Genomic DNA, 19849 nt, shown 5'->3' with positions numbered 1-19849 from the left:
TCTCATTTTCATAATTCTACATGCTATGCAAATGAGCTGACGCTTGTTTCGTATCATGAAATGACTTGTGTGGATTTTTTTAACCTTCAAAATAGACTAGAAAATATGTTGTGATTAGCAGGTAGTTAGTTGTAATTATATAGATAAATACAATAAGATACCAATAATATATTTTTTGATGTGGGTACGACAATTTACGAAAATTTACAAGCATTTACAAATTTTAGTAGAGAGCTCCTTCTTCCATCTTTCTGGGAAAAAGGTCATCATTTGGAAGGGAGAAATGACCAAACCACCCTTCGTGAATTGCTGTATGGATCGATAAAATAAATTCGGGTGCTGCATTTCACATGGAGGAAGGGTAGGCTTCCAACCTACCCGATTGTATTTTGTACCCACTTTTCCCCATCGTCACACGTTACAAATAAATATATACCTTTCAATTTTCTAAAAATTTAACTCCTCACTAATTAATTTGATACCTATCGAATTATGGACACTAGCATTTACAGCAAACCTGACATGGAGTTGTTGGAGTGGGAACTTGGCTTGACTAACAACGATTTACGAGCTCATGCTTGGTAATTATTTAAAGGTTATTGTTATATTACTTAACGAAATGATAACCTATCAGAAAAATGTTGTAAATCATAGGTATCACGGAAATATGCCAAGGAATCTAGCGGAAATATTGTTGGAAGAGGATGGTGAATTTTTGGTGCGAGATTCTAGCACTTTTGCCAGGTCCGGGGACTACGTCCTTAGCACAAAATGGAATGGAACCGTTCTGCATTTTCTTATCCACAAGGTGAGGTTTGATAAGCAAGTTGTATATTTTAATTCAAAATCTATGGTAAATCTCGTACAGGAAGTTCTTCAACCAAACACTATCTATGAACAACTTGGATATCGTTTCGAGAACGAGAGCTTTACTACCGTACAAGATTTAATCACATATTATGTTGGAAATCGTGAGCCAATTTCACACCGTTCTGGAGCTATCATCAGTCAACCAAGGACAAGAGTTGTTCCAATCTCAAGGAAAGATAGGATTAATCTACCTGAATCCCTGGATTATGCAGAGTATGCATCTATCGCTCAAGAAGCTGCTAGACAAGTTCTTCCTGTTGAAGCTCTGCTAATTGAAAAATCATTCGTTCCGGAAGGAATGTATAATAATGTGGCATTGAATTTGAAACCTCCACAAAATCTGCTTGAAGATCTTCAACATGTTCCAGACAAAATTAAAAATCTCGACGAATATCTGAAATGCGTCTCACTTCAGCCACCTTCGAGTAATGTCGCTCTCGGAAGTAGTAACTTTGATCTGACCACTTTCTCCAGCATATTGCTCCCTATGAATATGGAAGAGGTCACGATGAATCCCAATGTGATTGAGGTATTAAAATAGATTACATTTTTAACGTTTATTGTCAATCAATGAGTATATTTATGTTGCTTAATGTTTTATGGGTCACATAATGTTTTTTTGTTTAATAGCAAATCAACTCGAGAATTTTGGAAGTGTCGGACCGAGTGATGGCAATAACAATAACGTCCCTGGATATGAAAATTTTGAAACAGGAGCTACTTCAAGAAGATGATAACGAGGACGAATCACCTGCTTCTTCTGAGCTGGATCCCAGTACTACAACAGCAAACAAGAGAATATTGAAAAGAATTTCTGAACATGTTTTAAGTGAAACAGAATTCCGATGGAATCACGTCATTGAAAGATCCCTTACGTTTTCTCATTTCGTAGCGGTGACTGTGCTCGGTGCACAAGTGCGAGAAGATATGATCTCCAAGTGGGTCGGAATTGCTCAAGAACTGAAAATTTCAATGGGAAATTTCTTTTCATTATTTGCCATCATGAGAGGGCTCACTTGCACGAAACTCAGTTCGATGGATGGTCCAGTGGATTGGATGAAGTTGAGACGAAACTATACAAACTCTGCCTTTTTATTTGAGACTTCCTTGAGAAACACATATCACAAACTATTACAAGGTATAAATATCTTAATCCTCAATTAGCACTGTTTCTTTAAAGTCATATGTATTTTTCCAGGGACAGAGTCATATCCACCGAATACAATAATTCCAAACCTTTTGACAATTAGTTTGATTTTTGAGGGGAATACAGATCTGTTGCCGTCATTCAATTGCTGTTCAGAAGAAGACAAGCTCAAGATGACGGTTGCACATTTGAAACAATTTTACACATTTTCGTGTTTTGAAGACACCTATAATCGTAACTGGGAAAGAGTGCAGAATGAGAGCAATATTGCCCCAGATATAATTTTGACTGATATATGTCGTACTGAAACTCAACTTCTGATTTTGTGGGGCATTAAATACAATTCTAGTTCATTACTAGAACGATGCAAAGAGTTTGATAGTGCTTTTGTATAAAATATAAATCATGGTGACATTGTTTTCCATTAAATAAGCATATATCTGCATTATAAAATAAACAATGGGAACGGTGTAAAATGGTATAATTTTATTAACGGAACCAACATGTTGATACACAAGCAGCAATAAACATATAACATCAATACAATGAATAGTTATCTATTTTGTTGACCAGAAATAATCACTACTGTTGTACACAGTTAAAGTTATACGTGTATGTACATATGCACATATATGTGTAAAATAATAATACTACAAGTTTTGTAACAATTAATTATCCGGGTCGTCGGTCGTGTCGCCTTCTAGCAAAATTCGTTGATCTGCATTTTTCTTATGCCCTTTTGAAGTTTTCTTTTTCGTTCGTCTATTCGTAACGCCGTCTGCCTCGTCCATCATTTTTATGATTTGGGTCTGATCAGTTTGATCACAGGGAGCCACAGATATATCTCGAACAGCTCGAAATTTACCACAATTGTTCAGCTGCATACGCAATTTTAGGTCGTCAAAAATTAATTAAACATCAAAAAATTTAACCTAATGTGACATATTCAGAGACCGGACAACTTACATGTTCGTTTTCTAATCGAAAGAAATTCCACACAAATCTAAGATATATGAATACAAGAGTTTTGTTTATATAAATACATGAATTTCGTAACCATTATTTTTCAAATATTAATATCTACGGACTAACCTTCTGAACACTTCAAGAAATGCCAAAATTGAGACCATCGTATCGCCAAAATCAAAACCCATTTCTTAAAAAGAATTCTTCATTTTAAAAATTAAGTGACCATTTTGGGAAATCCTTTTCATAGTAAAATAAATTACCAGTTAATGAGAGGGATATTGCCCAACCAAACCGTAACAGTAGATCCTCTGTCATCGCAAAGTAGTAATAACCAGGGGATGAGTACACAATCTCCTCACGCAGACACCTTGCAAATAATAAATTCTATTAGTATTATTAGTAATTTCTTTTTACTCAAAATGTTAGGGACAGATTATTTTACCAATGCTCCGCATTTTTATCAAATAAACCCCAATCCATTTTTAAATCCCACACGTATGCTAGATTTTTAAATAATCATGTAATTATTTTTCGTCTCGTGACCGAACATGCACTGGTTGATATTTTGTTTTTGATAATGCACAACTAACCATACAAGGATGATATCACAGATGCCGCAATCCAGAGGAAGAAAAATATATTCAATTCCATTCTATTTTGTTCTACATATAAAAATGGTCAAAATCAAAATTTTAGATGGCGACATTAACAATTCAATATACAAAATACTCACGTGTTCGATAATGTACATTCAAAGTTGCGAATAGGACGACAAAAAACGTAGTTGAATACTTTCCAGCATTTGCCTGTGACATAATTTTTGTAGTGTAATTATTGTTTGACGAGTTTAAATATAATAAGTACTCACCAAATGAGGAAAGGCTTCCTTGCTATCCCTGTAACGTCGAAGACATTGTGCCTGTTGAGGAACACAAATAATGCAAGTGTACCGAAAAATATAATAATTTGTTGAAATAAAAGCCTGTTTGATTGTTCTTTGCATCAGACTCACAAAGCGAAACCAAGCCGGTAAAGCTGTGACAAAGGGACGGATATAAAAGGACTGGTCAATGCACTTGTCCGCTTCTAACAATTAAGAAAATCATGTTATATTTTTGTCTACATAAATGAATATTAATTTACCATTAGCATGTTCAAAATCCCCCTCTGATGTTGCATAAAAACAAATTAAATACTGAAAATCCAAAAAGATTTCAAATCATTTAAGTCATGAATGTTTGTGAAGTGCTTGTCTAAAATTGAGAATTACCTGAAAATCCAGGAGTACAGGAACCAAGCTGTTTAGCTGATCCGCTATATAGAATAGCAAAGAATTGTAATATGAACTCGATTACGAAAAAGTAAATCATTAATTGAAGGATCTAACCCAGCCAGAAATCTGCAAATCCAACGTGAAAAAACGGAGCAGCAACAATATGGCCCTAATAATATAGTTCATTGATTAACCAAACAGTTAGCTAACTGTTTGGTATTTAATCCAGATTATTTAGCGAAACGAAATTACTTACCAAAACGGACAGAACCCAAAAGCGAGCTGTGTAGAGCAAAAATTATAAAGTATCATAATATAGACAAAAAATTATAATCTTGGGAAAAAGTTTCTTACCCTCGTGTCGAAATGTCTTTGTGGGATTTATCATAAAGAATACAAGGATCAGAACGAGTACCAAAGGGTTTGCGTATTTTGGAATGCTCAATGCACTATAATAAATTGGTAACCATAAATTAGGTTGTGTCAATTAATAACTTCCAGATTGCTTAGAAGAACATACCTGGAAAACAGAAAACTTAGAACGCTCAACGCCCAAACAACTCCTGTATATAACATACACTATTAGCACCCACAGAAAATTAGAAAAATTGAAATACAAAGTAAATCTAACCTAGAATGGCAGCCATCTCCATAAGATGCTGGATCATAAGTGTTCAAAGTAAAGATAAATTAAAGGGAATTATTTGATATACTAATAGTAATACTAATAGTTCTAATGGTTCGAATATCCACTGCATCTGCTAGCTGATGTCGTACCTGTTCTGATAGATGGTTGCGCGGATCAAGCTCGAATATTAGGACATGATTTACTCCAGAAGACCCTATTTATATAAATACAAATCAGTAATTAAGTAAGTAGGATAATTATTATCAGCCAATTACTTACTCCACCCATATACGTTGACACCCATAAGAAAAATAAATGCAACCAAAAGCAGTGGTCCCCTGTAGAGTCTTACGATGATTCTCAAATCATCTTCAGATCTTCTATGGAATATGGCTGACAAAACAACTGCAACAAGAAGAACCATAAAACCTCCAGAAAAAAGTCCAACCTAACACACAATAAAATATAATTGACAGAAATTATTATAACGCTTAAGGTCCAGTGAAACAACTAACTTTGAAAGTAGTCCAAGGAGACTGCTGATCACCTGGACGAAGTAATTACAGTTATAATAATTAATTAATTATTTTAGTATATTATAATTAATAATTATTAATTAATTACCTAATGGTGGAACACGCAATCTCTTCATTGCTTTTTGTCTAGAACAATCAAAGAGATTAAACCCACTCGTTTTTAATATGCCACTGATTAATTCCAGTAATGAAATACCTATTTCCACTTTCGAGTTCAAGGGTAACAGTACTTTCAGTATCATTTATCAGTTTGTCAATGTCTTTGTTAGTGTGAAATCCAGCTACATTTAAAAAACATCGATATGTAAAACATTTAGGACAATGTCATTCATTACAGAGTCTGACCAATGCATTTCGTACGACCTAGTCAACAAGTTTACGCTTACCAGTGACGACCTTGTCGTCCCTCCATTTAGCCCCATTATCGTTGCTCATGAGCTTATCATGTTTCTTCAATATTTTTCTGAACCCCGTATAGTTTAAGTTTTGATAATTTTGAAGTAAAATTAAGCTCAAATAGAATTCACTGAAAGCCAACTTAAGATCTTGAAGTTTTCTGATAGGTTCTTTCTTAACTCCGAAAAACTGTACTGCCTTCTCTTTTCGTTTTCGAAGACCACCCATGAGCCCACCTCTATCCGCATCATTATCAGTCCGTAATGAGTCCAGTTCACTGCGAAGGTTTGCATATTTACGTGTAGCTTCCGATAGTTTTTCTATAATTACCATTAGAGGTGTCATAAAATTGTAAAAGCGTAGTATGCAATACTGTGTAATTTGTTACCATTATAAAATGTGTTGATTTTGAGGAGTTCCTTTTCACAAAAATGGAAAAACTGTTCGTCAAATTGTGCGTAGTATCGTCTTGCAACTTCAGGCTCCACCACTTCAGATAATGGTGCTTGCTCAACACAATTGTATAGAAGTGCTTTCATTTCCTATAAAGATCCAATTAGAAATTAGCACAAGTCTGGGAAATAATCTTAGGCAAAATTATACGCATTTGATTGAATTTGAAATTTACCTCATACATAATATACTGCTTTCTCCATTCAGGTGTTACTACTCGAAATAAAAAAAGTATAAATGGATATAAATTAAAGAAGTATGCACAAAATTATCGGTAATTACCGTGTGCAACTAAATGCTCGGCGAACTTCATGGCTTCGAACTTTTTGAGAGGTTTTAGAGATTAGTAAATTGATGCTTCAATCAGGAGTCCTGTGTTCTATAGTGTCACCAGCAATTTGTCTTCTTTCTGACCAATATTGAGAATCTCTATCTAACAGATTACATAACCTAAGATTAATAAATCGAAAAAGTTAGAATTTTGTATGCAATTATATTTACATATGTGTCTGTCCCGTTCATGTGATATAAACAGAACTCAGAAATGTCTTCTTACTCTTGAGAATAGATGAGATTGTTGAGGTGACTACACTATACTTAAATACTTTTTAACTGTAGCGAAAGAGGAGTGGCATACAATATTTAGTTCAGAGTTGGACGGAAGTGTGAATAAATAAATAAATTCAGAATTGTTAAAAACTGCAGAGATCGGAATAAACAATCTGCCACTCAACACATTCACTGCATCGGGCTCCCATGAGACGAGCTTCGTCGTCGAACATGCGTTTTCGAATAGAGTAAAAAATTAAGTTTGTAATTAAATTTAAGACAAAGGCATAAATATTATCGACCTCTTCTTGTAAAATAATGTTTATGTTTCAATGTTTTTAATATGTAGTGTAGTTGTAAGAACAGTAAAACTATGCATAAGAATAATACGAATTATTACGAATAAGTCAAGCAGGGTCTAGAAAGAATGAGAATTTAGCTGGAATTATACAAGTCAGTAATTCGACACACACTGCTAATGTAGCATTTGATATTCCCAGCGTGACTTTATGATTGATATAATAAATAATAATATTTATCAGTAAACCGAAAACAACCGAGCTTATTTTTTACACGTAACAATACTAAAAATTCTTCTCATGCTAACAAATACGACCATAAAACCATTTTGGGAAGGAGATAAGAAAGAGTTGATCGAATGATATGGATATGACGCCGCATGCGTTAATCCGTAATAATTAGCTCTTACTTACATTAACCACATCAGATTCACTATTCTGAATTTCAGACACTGAAATGCATGAAATCTATGATGTGGATCTGAGGACACAGTGATTTCATTTAAAACACAAGATTTAGGATAAAATGTGTTTGCAAATAGACTACTCATCATGGCTCTGCATTAATATGTACTAAAAGATTTTAAAAGAACATGATGGCATGTTCTTTTTCTGTATTCAAATGTCATACTGTTCTCATAAATACATTTATGATGCTTGATTACATTTAGCAAGTTCAATTTTCTTTCTGGCCAATCTTAAAATAGGCATGACCTGAGTTATTGGAAACGGCGAGAGAGAATGGATGAGAGAAGGCCGTTTTGGTCGGAGAAAGCAAAGAGAGGCGGAAGAAGTGTGGAGAAAGTTGCCAGCCGAGCTCCACTTGTCCCAAAGCCCAACTCGGAAATTCAAACTTTTCTCCTCCACTCGACCCAGTTGTCAATTGAATAATAATTTAAGTCACTTATATGAACATCCATTGATATCAAAAGCTTTTAGTCTCTAGTTAACAGCAGTAGCTGACATGTCCAAGAACGTGTAAATACATAACGTCGTAGTCAGGAGGGAATGGTTGTTGAGTATGAGATAGATGACATTCAAACGCACAATTAGTATTTCCGTCAATATTAGATATTCACACAACAGTGGACTTAATTAATTAATTAATTAAGACTTAATTAATTAGTTCTCGGATCAATCAACATTCAATTGATTATTATAATTAAGTATTTTCTGTGCTAGTCATCGAGAGACAACGATTTATATCAGGCCGTTTGTCTTTCTTTTAAAGTGTTCAACTGCTAATTAATTAGATTGGGCTGCCCACACCGATGCTAATTTATTTACTACAGACATTTGCGGAGTTCATCTTAAGGTAAGAAAGACCCATGGCATTTAAGTGCACTTAACGATTTAGTTAATTCATGTGATTATAAACCTCATGCATTTTAAAATTTGCATTTTAAGAAATTATGGGGCTGTAGGCTGTATGCAAAACATTTTCAATATGCAAGGCGTTTTAGCAGAAATTGGCATATTAAGATGAATTGAGGCCATTATTGCGCAATCAATTATACCGGAATATTGGTTGATGATTGCATTCGGTCCAATTACATATACGCCTTGGGCTAAATAGGCAGCTACCAATTTAAATTACTGTTTTGTATTTCATCTATGATAACGCTTGACGTAAACGTTCATAAATTTGAGTTGCCTTTCTATCTGCCAATCAATCGAATCGATTTATAGTGATCGATGAATCGTGACCCCAATAGCTTTGCGACTCCTCGTTATTCAATCCTCTTACTGTTTATTAAGTTTGACGGTCACTATCGTTGGACCGTCATTTGTAAAATAAAAATGTAGTTTGAGGAGTTACCAATTACTGTCTAACATGTGCAATTAGACTGTTTAAATAGTCATCACCTATTATCAATTATAATAATAATTAATTATAATATAGTAATATACATATATTTGTTCTCACTGTGGTTTCCACATAAAAATAGCATTTTCCTCTTTACCCTCATCATGTCATCATTTATAAATATTATGAGCACCGTTTTATTGACTATTAAATAAATACATGCATAGCGAGCTAAAATATTTCATAGAAGGCGTAATTTTCTTCACAAACATCACAAAGTACTCTGACGATGAAAATAATTCTTGTAAATGACAAACATGCACAAGGCAGTTTTTTTGTGGTTGTGTAAGCTCTTTATTTGTGTTTACACTTAATATTTTGTTATACGTATTATTATTATTATAATGACTTTCCGTGTCTGGTTACTGATTTTAAAGTACAACATGGTATAGTACTGCTGTAAATACCCAAAAGCATCACACGAATGATGCTGAAAATTTCAGCTTATCCTGTGATACATGTATAATTGTATACCATACGGCACCTTTATTCTAGTAAATTTCTTGGTTCTACAATTTGTGAACCCGTCATGCGCCAGTCTAATTATTTATTTATGCGGCGTTATTAGTCAGAATCGGGTTAAAATCTGAGACGTGTCGGGTTATCGTGTGCCTTATCAGAGGCTATGTAGCCATTGCCATCAGCCATTATATCATTCAAACTTATCCGACTAAACTTGGAACTTGGGCCTAAATATTGGTAAGGTAAAGATCGGTCAGCATCGATCTGGTTGGGTTATTGATGCGTAATGCTCGTAGAAGACTTCAATTCGGACCATTGGTCATATTTTCTTGCAAAACTAAATTGTTATTTTGAGTGGCCCAATAGGGTGATAAATATAAACTCCATTTGGTTTTGAAAATTGGTTACATTAATAAGACCTTCTAACGTTTGATCATTTAAATAAGAGACTTTTTTTACATGCAAAGCTTATTGCGGGCAGTCTCTTCTTTTAATGATCAAACCATAATAGTGCATATATTATGTTGAACCCTGGTTCGGGCTATGCAATATGCAAAGCTGTAGGGAGAAGTTTGGTTAAATATGACAAAAGGTGGTTATATAAAGTAATCGGCGTTATATTTCTTGTGGATTAGTTTTCATGTACCACATTATTGTCAGCCAAGTAGTGTACAGCAGACGAGACAATATTATTTGGGTCTGCCTAGTGCCTATGAGCATAATGGTCGAATGTGAAACGTGTTTGAGATTTGTTATAACCTCAGGACAAAAGAAACCGTTAACTACTAAAACAAAAGTGACAGAAAGAAAGAATTATAACGTCCCTTAGCCAAGTATTGTTGCAAATTGCTCTAGGATCATGACCACATTATTACCTCGAATTGCATGTCAGGTTCATGTTTGTCTTTATTGGATTGCATGCCAGGGTGGGGCTTAGAAGTATAAAATGAGTCATTTAAAATTTTAATAGATCCAGTTGTGCCTTACTGCACTGCAAAGTAAGTATAACCTTTAAAGTCAAACGTAGATATGTTGATTCAAGCATACTTTGTAGATAAAATCAAAACCAAGAGTTGAAAGCTAAGCTAGGCTAAGAGTATTTGACGGGGGAGTTGGTTTCAATTCATTCCTACTTGTTGAATAGCATCAGCCTCAACAATTTGAACCGTCTCTCTCTTCACATAGGGTTCAAATCTAAAAAAAATTATTATTTTGTGTTCTGCTTTTCTAATCTGCAGTCAGAGAAATATTGACATCAGCATTCGTATTATTTTTTCAGAAACAGTGGCAAATCCAGCGCAGTTCAATCTACCCAAAAATTGCGAAACAAAAATCCTACAGGGTTTATTTAAGTTAACCTGAAATTAAAGCAGCCAGAAGTCCGAAAAGTTAATCATTTCACGATGAGTGAGAATGGAGAAAATGGTTCTCCATCCATATCCACACTTCTGGAGAAGGAGTCAAACTTGGCGTCCAGTGCCACTTCTGCTCTTATCTCAGCGTCGGAGAATTTGTCCGTCAGCTCCTCAGAACGTGATTCTGGAGCCAGCACGCTGGCTCCGCTGGGAATTCCGCCTAAATTCGACAAGAGAAGAACATTCAGGTTAGTAAAAGCTGTCTGGAGTTATGCTTATTTTTTAATTATCCCGTCCGATGAAATTCCAATTCAATCAACCATTTGGAAGCACTTTTGTCTATACTTCATTGAGCTTTCCTCAATGATGCATATACAATTTTTTACAAGAACATATATATGTACGTATATATATATATATGTATATGTATGTATATTTCATGACTACAATGTACAGAAAGGTATTTCGTATAATGATTTGGTGAATGCGAAAACAAGAATCATCGTAATCATGATCTAGTAGTAATCCTTTCTATACTTTATTGTTCTTATATGCTTTGCCATTGTTCGGGATGCGGGTTTGGTGATGGGAAATATCTTTGGGTTTCTAATGTATAAAAAATCTTCATCTCGCAGTGGAGGGGACGATAATGCTTCAACCAGGTATTTCCAAGAAAAATTCTGTTATTGCCTTAGTGGTATTTGTATGTTGATGCTTACTAAATTCATAGGTATAAACTTATTTTTAATCATTGAGAGTTTCGTGCTACGTTTATTTCATAAAATGCAATTTTGAAAAATTTATTGGAAATTTTACTTCTCTGTGGTTTATAAAAGTCATTTTAGGCTTTACAAAAGCCCATTTAGAGTTAATGATGCACGGCGCTACACTGACTTCTGGTCATTGAGAGGAGCGCAATAAATTGATTGATCCTGAATTAATTAATCAAACTTTGGATGGTTGGGCATTCAACTTCAGGTTATTGTAAGGCAAATGGAAGGATTGAATTATTGAAGGTCTTTCCGGAACACATTAATCTTGTTTTTTGTTTACAAATCGTTATAATACGAATAGAATTGGTTGCAGAATTTTCCAAACTGCGTCATAACAAGCTGCCTATTTTTCACGAATCTTATGAGTTCTAAGAATTCGTCTACAAAGTGATAGGTGATACCAGGATACCACTCACTTTTATGACCATCATAATTGTTATCTAGTTTCTCACATAACTATTTTTCCTTAATTTACCTCTTATGAGTACTAATGTAAAATAACTATGCATGTGGTTTCAGCTTGGAGTATTATCAGCAAGGAAATTCCAAAATTTCGAAAATATTCAAGAGTAAAAGCAGGCTTTTTTGCGAATTACTCAATCTTCGAATTTTAGAGTATCAACTAATGTATATATAGTTGATACTCTATAGTTGATATATATATTGTGTATGCAAACATAATTCCTCTGGCGATACTTACAGGCGTTACTACTTTACTAGACCCAGTCAAATAAAAGTGGAGGACGTGAGTTTAATCCACAGTAGTCACCAATGTCATTATTTTATGGACTTTCAATGTAACTCGTATATCTTCCATAAAGTGCATGCAAAAAGGCTAAAGGCATCTACTTAATTACGTATTGCAAAGACTAGCTCGGACGTAAAAAATCGCTCGTGAGAATGATTGTACTTATAAACACAAACCTGTAGAACAATATAAAGATTAGATCGCTAAATGATTTGAAACAGAAATTAGTATGCATGAAAAATTGATGGACAAACTGTTCAGGTAAAAAACTGACCTTCGGAATGCATACATAATGAATTCCAATTGATTGGTTCTCTGTTTGATATCCTCATTAAACGCAGAAGCGGTTCCTAATATGTTCAGTCAGTTCAGTAGTTTGTTCTTTACAGGATAGACTTCTTGACTTGGTGCTTGCGGTGTGGTAACAAATAACACAATCACATACCCGTTTCTCCGTTTCTCCGACTCTGCTAATTTCATGCTTTATTACCAAGTTCCTTCTACAAAAGCTTGAATCGGAGAAATAAAGCAGTTTCATTCAACACAAAACGCTACTGGGTATCCATTACTACATACCAACCACCACGGTAATTTTTGTGCAAACTCATTTATAAGTATTCCGTTCCATTTTTTTATTTCGAGCAGTGTATACATAGTTAATTCATCTATCGGTACTCAAATCTGGAAAATGCTGGCTAGTTAACCCATAATAAATTCACACATACACGTAAATATACAAGTTGTGTCATGCGGAAATAGCAGGGTATCAAATTTAGCAGGAAATACATCAGTTTCAAACGATGGTAGTAGATAAAATCGGAAATACTTACACAGGTCGAGCGAGAGTACAATAATATTTACATTTACTGTGCAACAAGAGACCTGAATCTTTACGTGTTGTTAATATTTGAGCATATAACGTAGGTTTTAGAAGTCTCCACTCAAACAGTCTGGAATATTGACAATTTATACTACATACATACTTTCATCATCAGTATGGGAAAATCCCATATTAGTTCACGTGGCTTATGGCTTATACTCTTAAACTTTGTACTCATGACTCATTTTTCTACTGAATTGTACCCTACTTTATTTGAGATGGGTTTAATGTTGACTCCGAATTGAGCAATACATGGGATAAGCCTGTGTCTATAGCCACATTAGCAGTTCACGTTATTACGCTGTTGTTATGTTTAACATATTATGGAATGATATTTAGCTTTTCATCGTCATCTCACGAGTCTCTCTCTGCATCAGTATTACATTTCATATCACTTGTTGCAATTAGCGTTGCTACATCAGGTAAACAATTAAGCAGAGCAATCCATTCGTCATTTATCACCATGCATTGTATGACCAGCAAATTTTGTTGACCCCATTAGAATTACAATTACTATGTCCCATCATCATATTGTAATCAACCCAGTAGTCATTTAGTGTTTCTATATCGGAAAGCTATTGGTTGATGCTGCTCATCCTGTCCGTTGAATACCAAAACAAACTGAAATCACTCTGTTTGTTGAACAATGCATAACATAGTGCTGGTTGATTTCAAGAATGTGCTGCATACAACCATCATTCATTCACATCACCAAGCGTTGACAGAGGATAATGTGTCGCAACGGAGTTCATATTAATTGAATAGCCTTTTCCAGCTACGTAGCCTGATTACATGTGTGCAGGCATGAAAACTAAAACCAATTCGTAAACAGAGGCAAACTTTTTTTAAAACAAAGCACCAGGCAAAATGGGAATTCAATCTCGGCCATCATTGTACGGCTCCCACTTGAACCTATCATCAGGTCATGGTTCTCCGACGGCTTCTTCCACTGGACATTTTGCCAGACAAAAGTTGTTGCTGGCCAAGGCTAGAGATTCGGAAAACAGTTTAACTAGCGATGAAGAGGATTTTCTACTTTCTACAAAGGACGACGACTTGATTGAAAGAAGAAAGCGATCAGGAACTTGGCCGTAAGAATTCTCAACAAAAATATTGAGTAAAAGCTTCTTGTGTTTCAATAACACGAGAAAGGTCCTAGATTTACTGTCATGCTTTAAAATGATATCAATTGTTATGACATGACTATCCAAAGTTAATAATATCACTATTGCTATAAAGTTGTAAAACCTTTTCATTTATTGAAGATTTTTTCAACTTTCACTTTTTCTGCCCGATTTTGACCACTACAAATATGGTGTAATTTTTGTTGCAACATTTAGTTGAAAGATACATATGCCACAACTGAACTTGTAGTGGTTGTTAAAGGTGGTTCTTATTTAATTTTCCATATTGTTTGTCAAAGCATCAACGAAAGTAACGAAACTCTCAATGAAATTATGACTAGCTCAATATATTTGATTATTGGTTTTTGGGTTTACTTATTTATGTTCCACGAAGTTCTGTGTTAAATTCTTAGTAAGCTGTATTGCTATTACGGAAGTTTTGTTTTGATGGCATGCCATTGTATACTGCTTGTGGTCTTACCGTAAAATATATTTACATTGACTGACCACGGAACCCAAATACTGATAAATGGCTTACTAATCAATTTTGACTTTTACAGACGAACACGATCCCTGAATGCCCCCTCTCCAATTCAACAATTTGGACCATGTGGGAGAATTATGAAGAATTCCGCAATGGTAATGTAAGTAACATAACTTTTAACTATTTTCTGATGCTAGATTGATTGTATCAATCTCTTCTGTGGGGCTGCTCAGAATAACACGTCGGTTTAGCCATTTGGTGAAATATGTACTGAATTTAAGCAAATAGTATTCTTTTGAAAAGGATGTTGTGTAGTATTTATGAGGTTGGAGTACAGTATATAAGTACACTCTGTGTTTATTGTTTATTGACTCCTGTTAAATATTAAATGTTGCTTTTAGCAGGAATATGATATTCTTCACTACGACATAATACTCTCTCTGACGTCAGAAAAGACCCTGTCGGTTGACCCCAATTTTTTAGTTTGTTCAAGTAGTAATAATTGCACCAAGAATTCCATTATAGTTGCGTGTTGCATAATTCTTTCTACACTCAACAAAATTTTTTCCTTGTCAGTCTCTCAGAGTAATTTTAGTGGAGTTTCGTTGCGATGAGGTTTGCACTGCTTTGGTGAATATGAGCAGCAATCTTTTACGTACATATATCCCAGTTAAAATATACATCATCTTGCACTTTGACGCAAATGAGGTGTTGAAGCAAGAAATTCATTGCCACCCATCATTGTGTTCGTTTCTCATTTTTTAATTTATTTTGCAAGGCAAACATCACATTTTGAAGATAGCGTTGCCTTCCTTTTGTAGACAAAAATGGAAAAGATTTGACAAGTTATAAAAATGACAGCTTTAATTAGAAGAAACGGTTAATAACAATAATAGTAGTAGCGGGAGATTAGTATGTGAAACAAGTAACAATGTTTCATGTTGTCCATCAATTATAATAATTTTTGGTTAAAAGATAATTGTGGGGTTTGTAGGTTTCTATTTGGGAAGTGGAGATTTTTATTTGAAGACACGTACAGATATGTGCTCGTATAGGATGCACAGGATGTACACCTTTGCCTGACACGTTTGACATTCATACGATCGAAAGAATGAATACAAGTCAACTGGGGAGTGATTGAAAAGTAGTGGAATGTTGTCGTACTCATAAAACAATGTTGAAGAATGAATGGGCGAAGTGGAATGTCATGATAGTTGGTCCATCCACCTTTATTATTATTATTATTATTACGAGTTATACCAACAACAACTCAACGATGAGCCCATTTAAATCAGTATAATTTCTTTAAATGTGCCCAGTTCACACAGACCATTTGCCGTAGGGTACAATTCACATTTTTCAAAGGGTTCACGCTCAACTATTCAGAATGCAAGAAATTTCTACTACATTCCTTTGTTGAAATGCCCGTCTCACTCACAGCTATCGAATTCCGTCGTCTCCTCCCTCCACCCATCAGTCACTATACTGTCTCTGGCATTAAAGGTTTGATATGAAGCTCATACACAAATCCCCATAATCAATACATGTTCACCACAAACAAAGAAATGTTTACTTTCTCCCTATGATACATAAATTAGTAAAGTTACACGCTAAAATAGATAGGAATACCATTTTAAGAGGTTGGGGCTAGTTGAGATTTTTTATTAATCGTCGAAATACTTAATAGTATGTGTCGTTAAATAATTTATGACAGTGATTAATACCCAATTGTCTCACCGTTTAGTTTAGAAGCAACAAGTGATGATATCAACAATAGATTATGTAGCGTTTTAAGAGGAGGATATGATGTGAAGATGATTCCATAATAATAATGCACCATAATATTTCATGGGAACCTCCTCATCCATTTGATATTTGTGCATGGAAGGCCCTTGGTTAGACGTGGTATAAAATCTGACGTTGAGCTGACATCATTGGTCAGTATATGTTTATCTCGTAAGCAACTATGCTCCCAGAATGCGAGCAGTTATAAGCAATTCCATTGTCTTAACCTTCCATTTGTAGCATTTGAGCAGTGTTGAGGAAACTGGTAAATATATACATAGTTCAAAGGTTTAACCCATTAAATCTTCACTGAGATTTATCTATCTGTTCAAAGTACAATTGATTTGATCTCACCCACTGCACGTGTTTTCACATCATCATGAAAGTGTTAGCATACGAGCAGCCCCGGTGGTACGCAATTTCGATAATAGTTTCATGACTATGAGTTTCCATTCCGAGCGATATTTCGAAATATTATTAATAATAAGCGTTTATTTTATACAGGCAAGTTCAAGATCAAGATCCTGCATTTCAAAGGTACAATTTACTAATTCTTAACTTATAACTGACAATTAAGGCAAAGATGAAGCTGCAATAAGTAATGTAAATAATAACGTGTAATCAAAGGTTGACCTGGTACAAAACCCCGCTGACAGTTCTTGTTATAAAGAAGGTCCGAGATGTAGCAGGTAAGAGATATTTACATATAAGAGAAAACGAATTTGCTCATTGTCAGAATTTTCGTCGCACATATAATATACACATGCAATTCACTAATTAAAATTGCCACATTATAACATTATTATAACATTTATTTGTTTTGTAGTCGTCATCCCATTTGTCCATTTGATTGAGTGGCTTATAAATGTATGACAATACAACTGATTCTAATATCTAATAAGACTCTTATTATAGGAGAGGAAGGTTTCTAAAGATGTTATACTTTCTATTTTTCCAGAACAAACGCATGGTGGTGTATTGTGAAGAAGCCGTTAAGGATGACAAGAGTGTCACAGGAAATTCAAAATTTGATGAACTACAGGACAAGTTAATGTATTTCAGGGTAAGAAAACGGATTATTCATGACTGACCAGTCTGTCTTGTGAGGCATTAGAACGCAACAATTGAAAATAATCGTAATTGCAGGAAGGTCGCGATGACCTTACTGATAAAATTGACTTCATCATTTGCTTGGGAGGTGATGGGACTCTTCTCTATGCGTCATCATTGTTCCAGGTAAATTTTTTCCTAAAGCCATTCAGCAATGCAATATGTATATCGTACCTAACTGTTTAATGGAAAATTCAATTCCAGCAATCTGTTCCACCTGTGATGGCATTCCATTTGGGATCATTGGGTTTCTTAACACCGTTCCTCTTTGACAACTTTGAAGAGAAAGTAACCAACGTCTTGGAGGGGAACGCTGCCCTTACCTTGAGAAGTAGATTGAAATGTACTCTGAAACGACGACAGTCTACTGATGCCACTGCAGATACTGGACATATTACCAGTAACGGACAGGTTTCCCAGAACGGAATTGGAATTCATACCAGTCTAACGAATGGGTCTAACAATAGATCTAACAATTCACCCATGAACTTTCTCGTGCTTAACGAAGTGGTTGTTGATCGTGGACCAAGTCCATATTTGTCCAACGTAGATTTATTTATTGACGGCAAGCATGTGACAGTAGTTCAAGGAGATGGACTTATTGTTTCCACCCCCACTGGAAGCACTGCATATGGTAAGTATATATACTCTTCACTCACCCATGGTAAAAGTTATAGCGTATTTTGCCAAAGTTCTTGCTGTAAGGATTGCAATACATAGCTAGAAATTACAAAAAATTCAACGCATATATACTCTGCACTAAAATGAAATCACCTGTCACAAAAGAAATAAGCCGGCATCACAATGTCATGCATTTCCCACATGTAAATTATAAATTCCACACTATGGGTGTAACCTGCCCCCTGTTCGTATTAATTTTGTTTTTATTTTCACTACAGCTGTTGCTGCAGGTGCGTCTATGATCCACCCATCAGTTCCTGCCATTATGATCACACCGATATGTCCTCACTCTCTGTCTTTCCGACCGATTGTGGTACCCGCTGGAGTCGAACTAAAGGTACTATTGTGTTTAGATATTTCATTAAATCCTATAGATAATCTTGCATGCATCTAAGGAACACGCATAACTTTTATAACTTTTTCTTCTATTTTAACTCAGATAAAAATATCCCCTGACAGCCGTAATACTGCTTGGGTATCCTTCGATGGACGAAACAGGCAAGAGTTACATCATGGGGATGCGTAAGTCTAGTTATTAAAAGCGCTTTATTTTAATGGCCTAAAGGATATATTACGAATATTTTTATACAATTTTAGACTATCCGTTACCACCTCTGTATATCCCGTTCCTTCCATCTGTGCTCAAGGTAGAGTAGAGCGTGAAAAAATTATACATTACCAAATTCAAGTTTAGTTGAAAATAAAGTTTACTAATTAGACCAAATTTCCGACTGGTTTGACTCTTTGGCCGATTGTCTGCAATGGAATGTTCGCAAAAGACAAAAGACGTTTGATGAAGATAACTGCACAACAGATTCATCCGGTTATGATATTATGGATACCTGAATCTCTAGTATTGTAGCCTACCTGATTTATGTAATTCACAAGTATTTAGGTGGTATTTTGGTGGTTAAAGTATTTGTATCCCACATACACTTTTTCTCATATGAATATATGTGTTTAACCGAACTCGACACTGGTTGTCTTTATGATCTAGCTACATATATGTGTTTATCGATTGCTGCTTTATATATTTAGTAATAGTTCGGTATACTTGCATATTTAAAATATATAAAAAATAGTAATCGAAGTTTATTGTAACAAACGGGAACAAATCATGATATCTTCCGCAACTCCGTTGTATTCTGAACAATGTAACTTTGAATAACCTTTTACAGTCACTCAGTAAAAAATTTGAAATAAACGCTAAATTTATATCATTTCTAAAAAAAACAATTCTCACTGTTATGCATTTGTATTTACACAACCAGTCTGATCTGAAAAAAGAGATGATTCTATTTTTAGCTCACAGAACTTACACCTTTCAGCTTTGTTCCACATTTCTCTCTCATCTTTGACGTCATCGAGAGGAGAAAGTGCTACGTCATCGAAATAAAAACACAATTTTACTAGACTATACATATAGTTCCTTGTAAAAGCGTTCATGTTTATACTAAATC

The 19849-nt window shown here is 34.8% G+C and overlaps 3 protein-coding genes across 9 annotated transcripts; 2 read left to right on the top strand and 1 right to left on the bottom strand.

Moving 5' to 3' along the window:
• The first annotated feature begins 21 nt into the window (after nt 1-21).
• LOC110846969 (breast cancer anti-estrogen resistance protein 3 homolog) lies at nt 22-2689 on the top strand. Its single transcript, XM_022093806.2, has 7 exons — nt 22-121; nt 228-361; nt 504-581; nt 655-808; nt 869-1399; nt 1501-2008; nt 2069-2689. The coding sequence occupies exons 2-7, from the start codon at nt 351-353 to the stop codon at nt 2410-2412; spliced, it is 1626 nt and encodes a 541-aa protein (XP_021949498.2). The 5' UTR covers nt 22-121; nt 228-350; the 3' UTR covers nt 2413-2689.
• Nucleotides 2482-7301, bottom strand: LOC110845803 (xenotropic and polytropic retrovirus receptor 1). Its single transcript, XM_022092314.2, has 26 exons — nt 6829-7301; nt 6555-6722; nt 6448-6485; nt 6208-6361; nt 5810-6139; nt 5620-5704; nt 5512-5549; nt 5403-5434; nt 5167-5335; nt 5037-5101; nt 4891-4918; nt 4780-4822; nt 4614-4708; nt 4516-4541; nt 4374-4428; nt 4257-4300; nt 4130-4181; nt 3999-4072; nt 3855-3905; nt 3720-3792; nt 3577-3648; nt 3429-3486; nt 3247-3353; nt 3110-3173; nt 2984-3020; nt 2482-2895 (listed from the first exon to the last, which is right to left on the bottom strand). Exons 2-26 carry the CDS (start codon nt 6583-6585, stop codon nt 2686-2688), a joined length of 2031 nt encoding a protein of 676 aa, XP_021948006.1. The 5' UTR covers nt 6586-6722; nt 6829-7301; the 3' UTR covers nt 2482-2685.
• Nucleotides 7302-7973: 672 nt separating this feature from the next.
• On the top strand, nt 7974-19627 carry LOC110845869 (NAD kinase). 7 transcript variants are annotated; one of them, XM_022092395.2, is made up of 14 exons: nt 7974-8435; nt 10729-11052; nt 11440-11466; nt 14890-14973; nt 17103-17135; nt 17226-17287; nt 17425-17465; nt 17557-17661; nt 17745-17834; nt 17913-18342; nt 18608-18726; nt 18829-18911; nt 18987-19036; nt 19108-19627. In XM_022092395.2, the coding sequence occupies exons 2-14, from the start codon at nt 10853-10855 to the stop codon at nt 19233-19235; spliced, it is 1452 nt and encodes a 483-aa protein (XP_021948087.1). In that variant the 5' UTR covers nt 7974-8435; nt 10729-10852; the 3' UTR covers nt 19236-19627. The 7 variants fall into 7 exon arrangements, with proteins under 7 accessions (XP_021948087.1, XP_035704806.1, XP_035704807.1 ...); XM_035848913.1 differs by lacking the exon at nt 7974-8435 and adding an exon at nt 10431-10447; XM_022092397.2 differs by lacking the exons at nt 7974-8435; nt 10729-11052; nt 11440-11466 and adding exons at nt 12621-12912; nt 14062-14296.
• The last annotated feature ends 222 nt before the right edge of the window (nt 19628-19849 follow it).

Source organism: Folsomia candida, unplaced genomic scaffold (genome assembly GCF_002217175.1).
Source record: "Folsomia candida strain VU population unplaced genomic scaffold, ASM221717v1 Fcan01_Sc003, whole genome shotgun sequence".
Lineage (NCBI taxonomy): Eukaryota > Metazoa > Arthropoda > Collembola > Entomobryomorpha > Isotomidae > Folsomia > Folsomia candida.
The sequence above is the reverse complement of the archived record's forward strand: the minus strand, read 5'-3'. Positions and strand labels throughout refer to the sequence as shown.

Coding starts and splice junctions, on each gene's coding strand:
- LOC110846969 (XM_022093806.2), top strand. Junction 809..868: donor TGCATTTTCTTATCCACAAG/GTGAGGTTTGAT, acceptor AATCTCGTACAG/GAAGTTCTTCAACCAAACAC. Junction 1,400..1,500: donor TGAATCCCAATGTGATTGAG/GTATTAAAATAG, acceptor TTTGTTTAATAG/CAAATCAACTCGAGAATTTT.
- LOC110845803 (XM_022092314.2), bottom strand. CDS start 6,585: ATGAAGTTCGCCGAGCATTTAGTTGCACACG. Junction 5,102..5,166: donor TGTCAACGTATATGGGTGGA/GTAAGTAATTGG, acceptor TTATATAAATAG/GGTCTTCTGGAGTAAATCAT. Junction 3,487..3,576: donor TGTGATATCATCCTTGTATG/GTTAGTTGTGCA, acceptor TTAAAAATCTAG/CATACGTGTGGGATTTAAAA.
- LOC110845869 (XM_022092395.2), top strand. CDS start 10,853: ATGAGTGAGAATGGAGAAAATGGTTCTCCATCCATATCCACACTTCTG. Junction 17,136..17,225: donor CAAGATCCTGCATTTCAAAG/GTACAATTTACT, acceptor GTGTAATCAAAG/GTTGACCTGGTACAAAACCC. Junction 19,037..19,107: donor TCCTTCCATCTGTGCTCAAG/GTAGAGTAGAGC, acceptor TTTACTAATTAG/ACCAAATTTCCGACTGGTTT.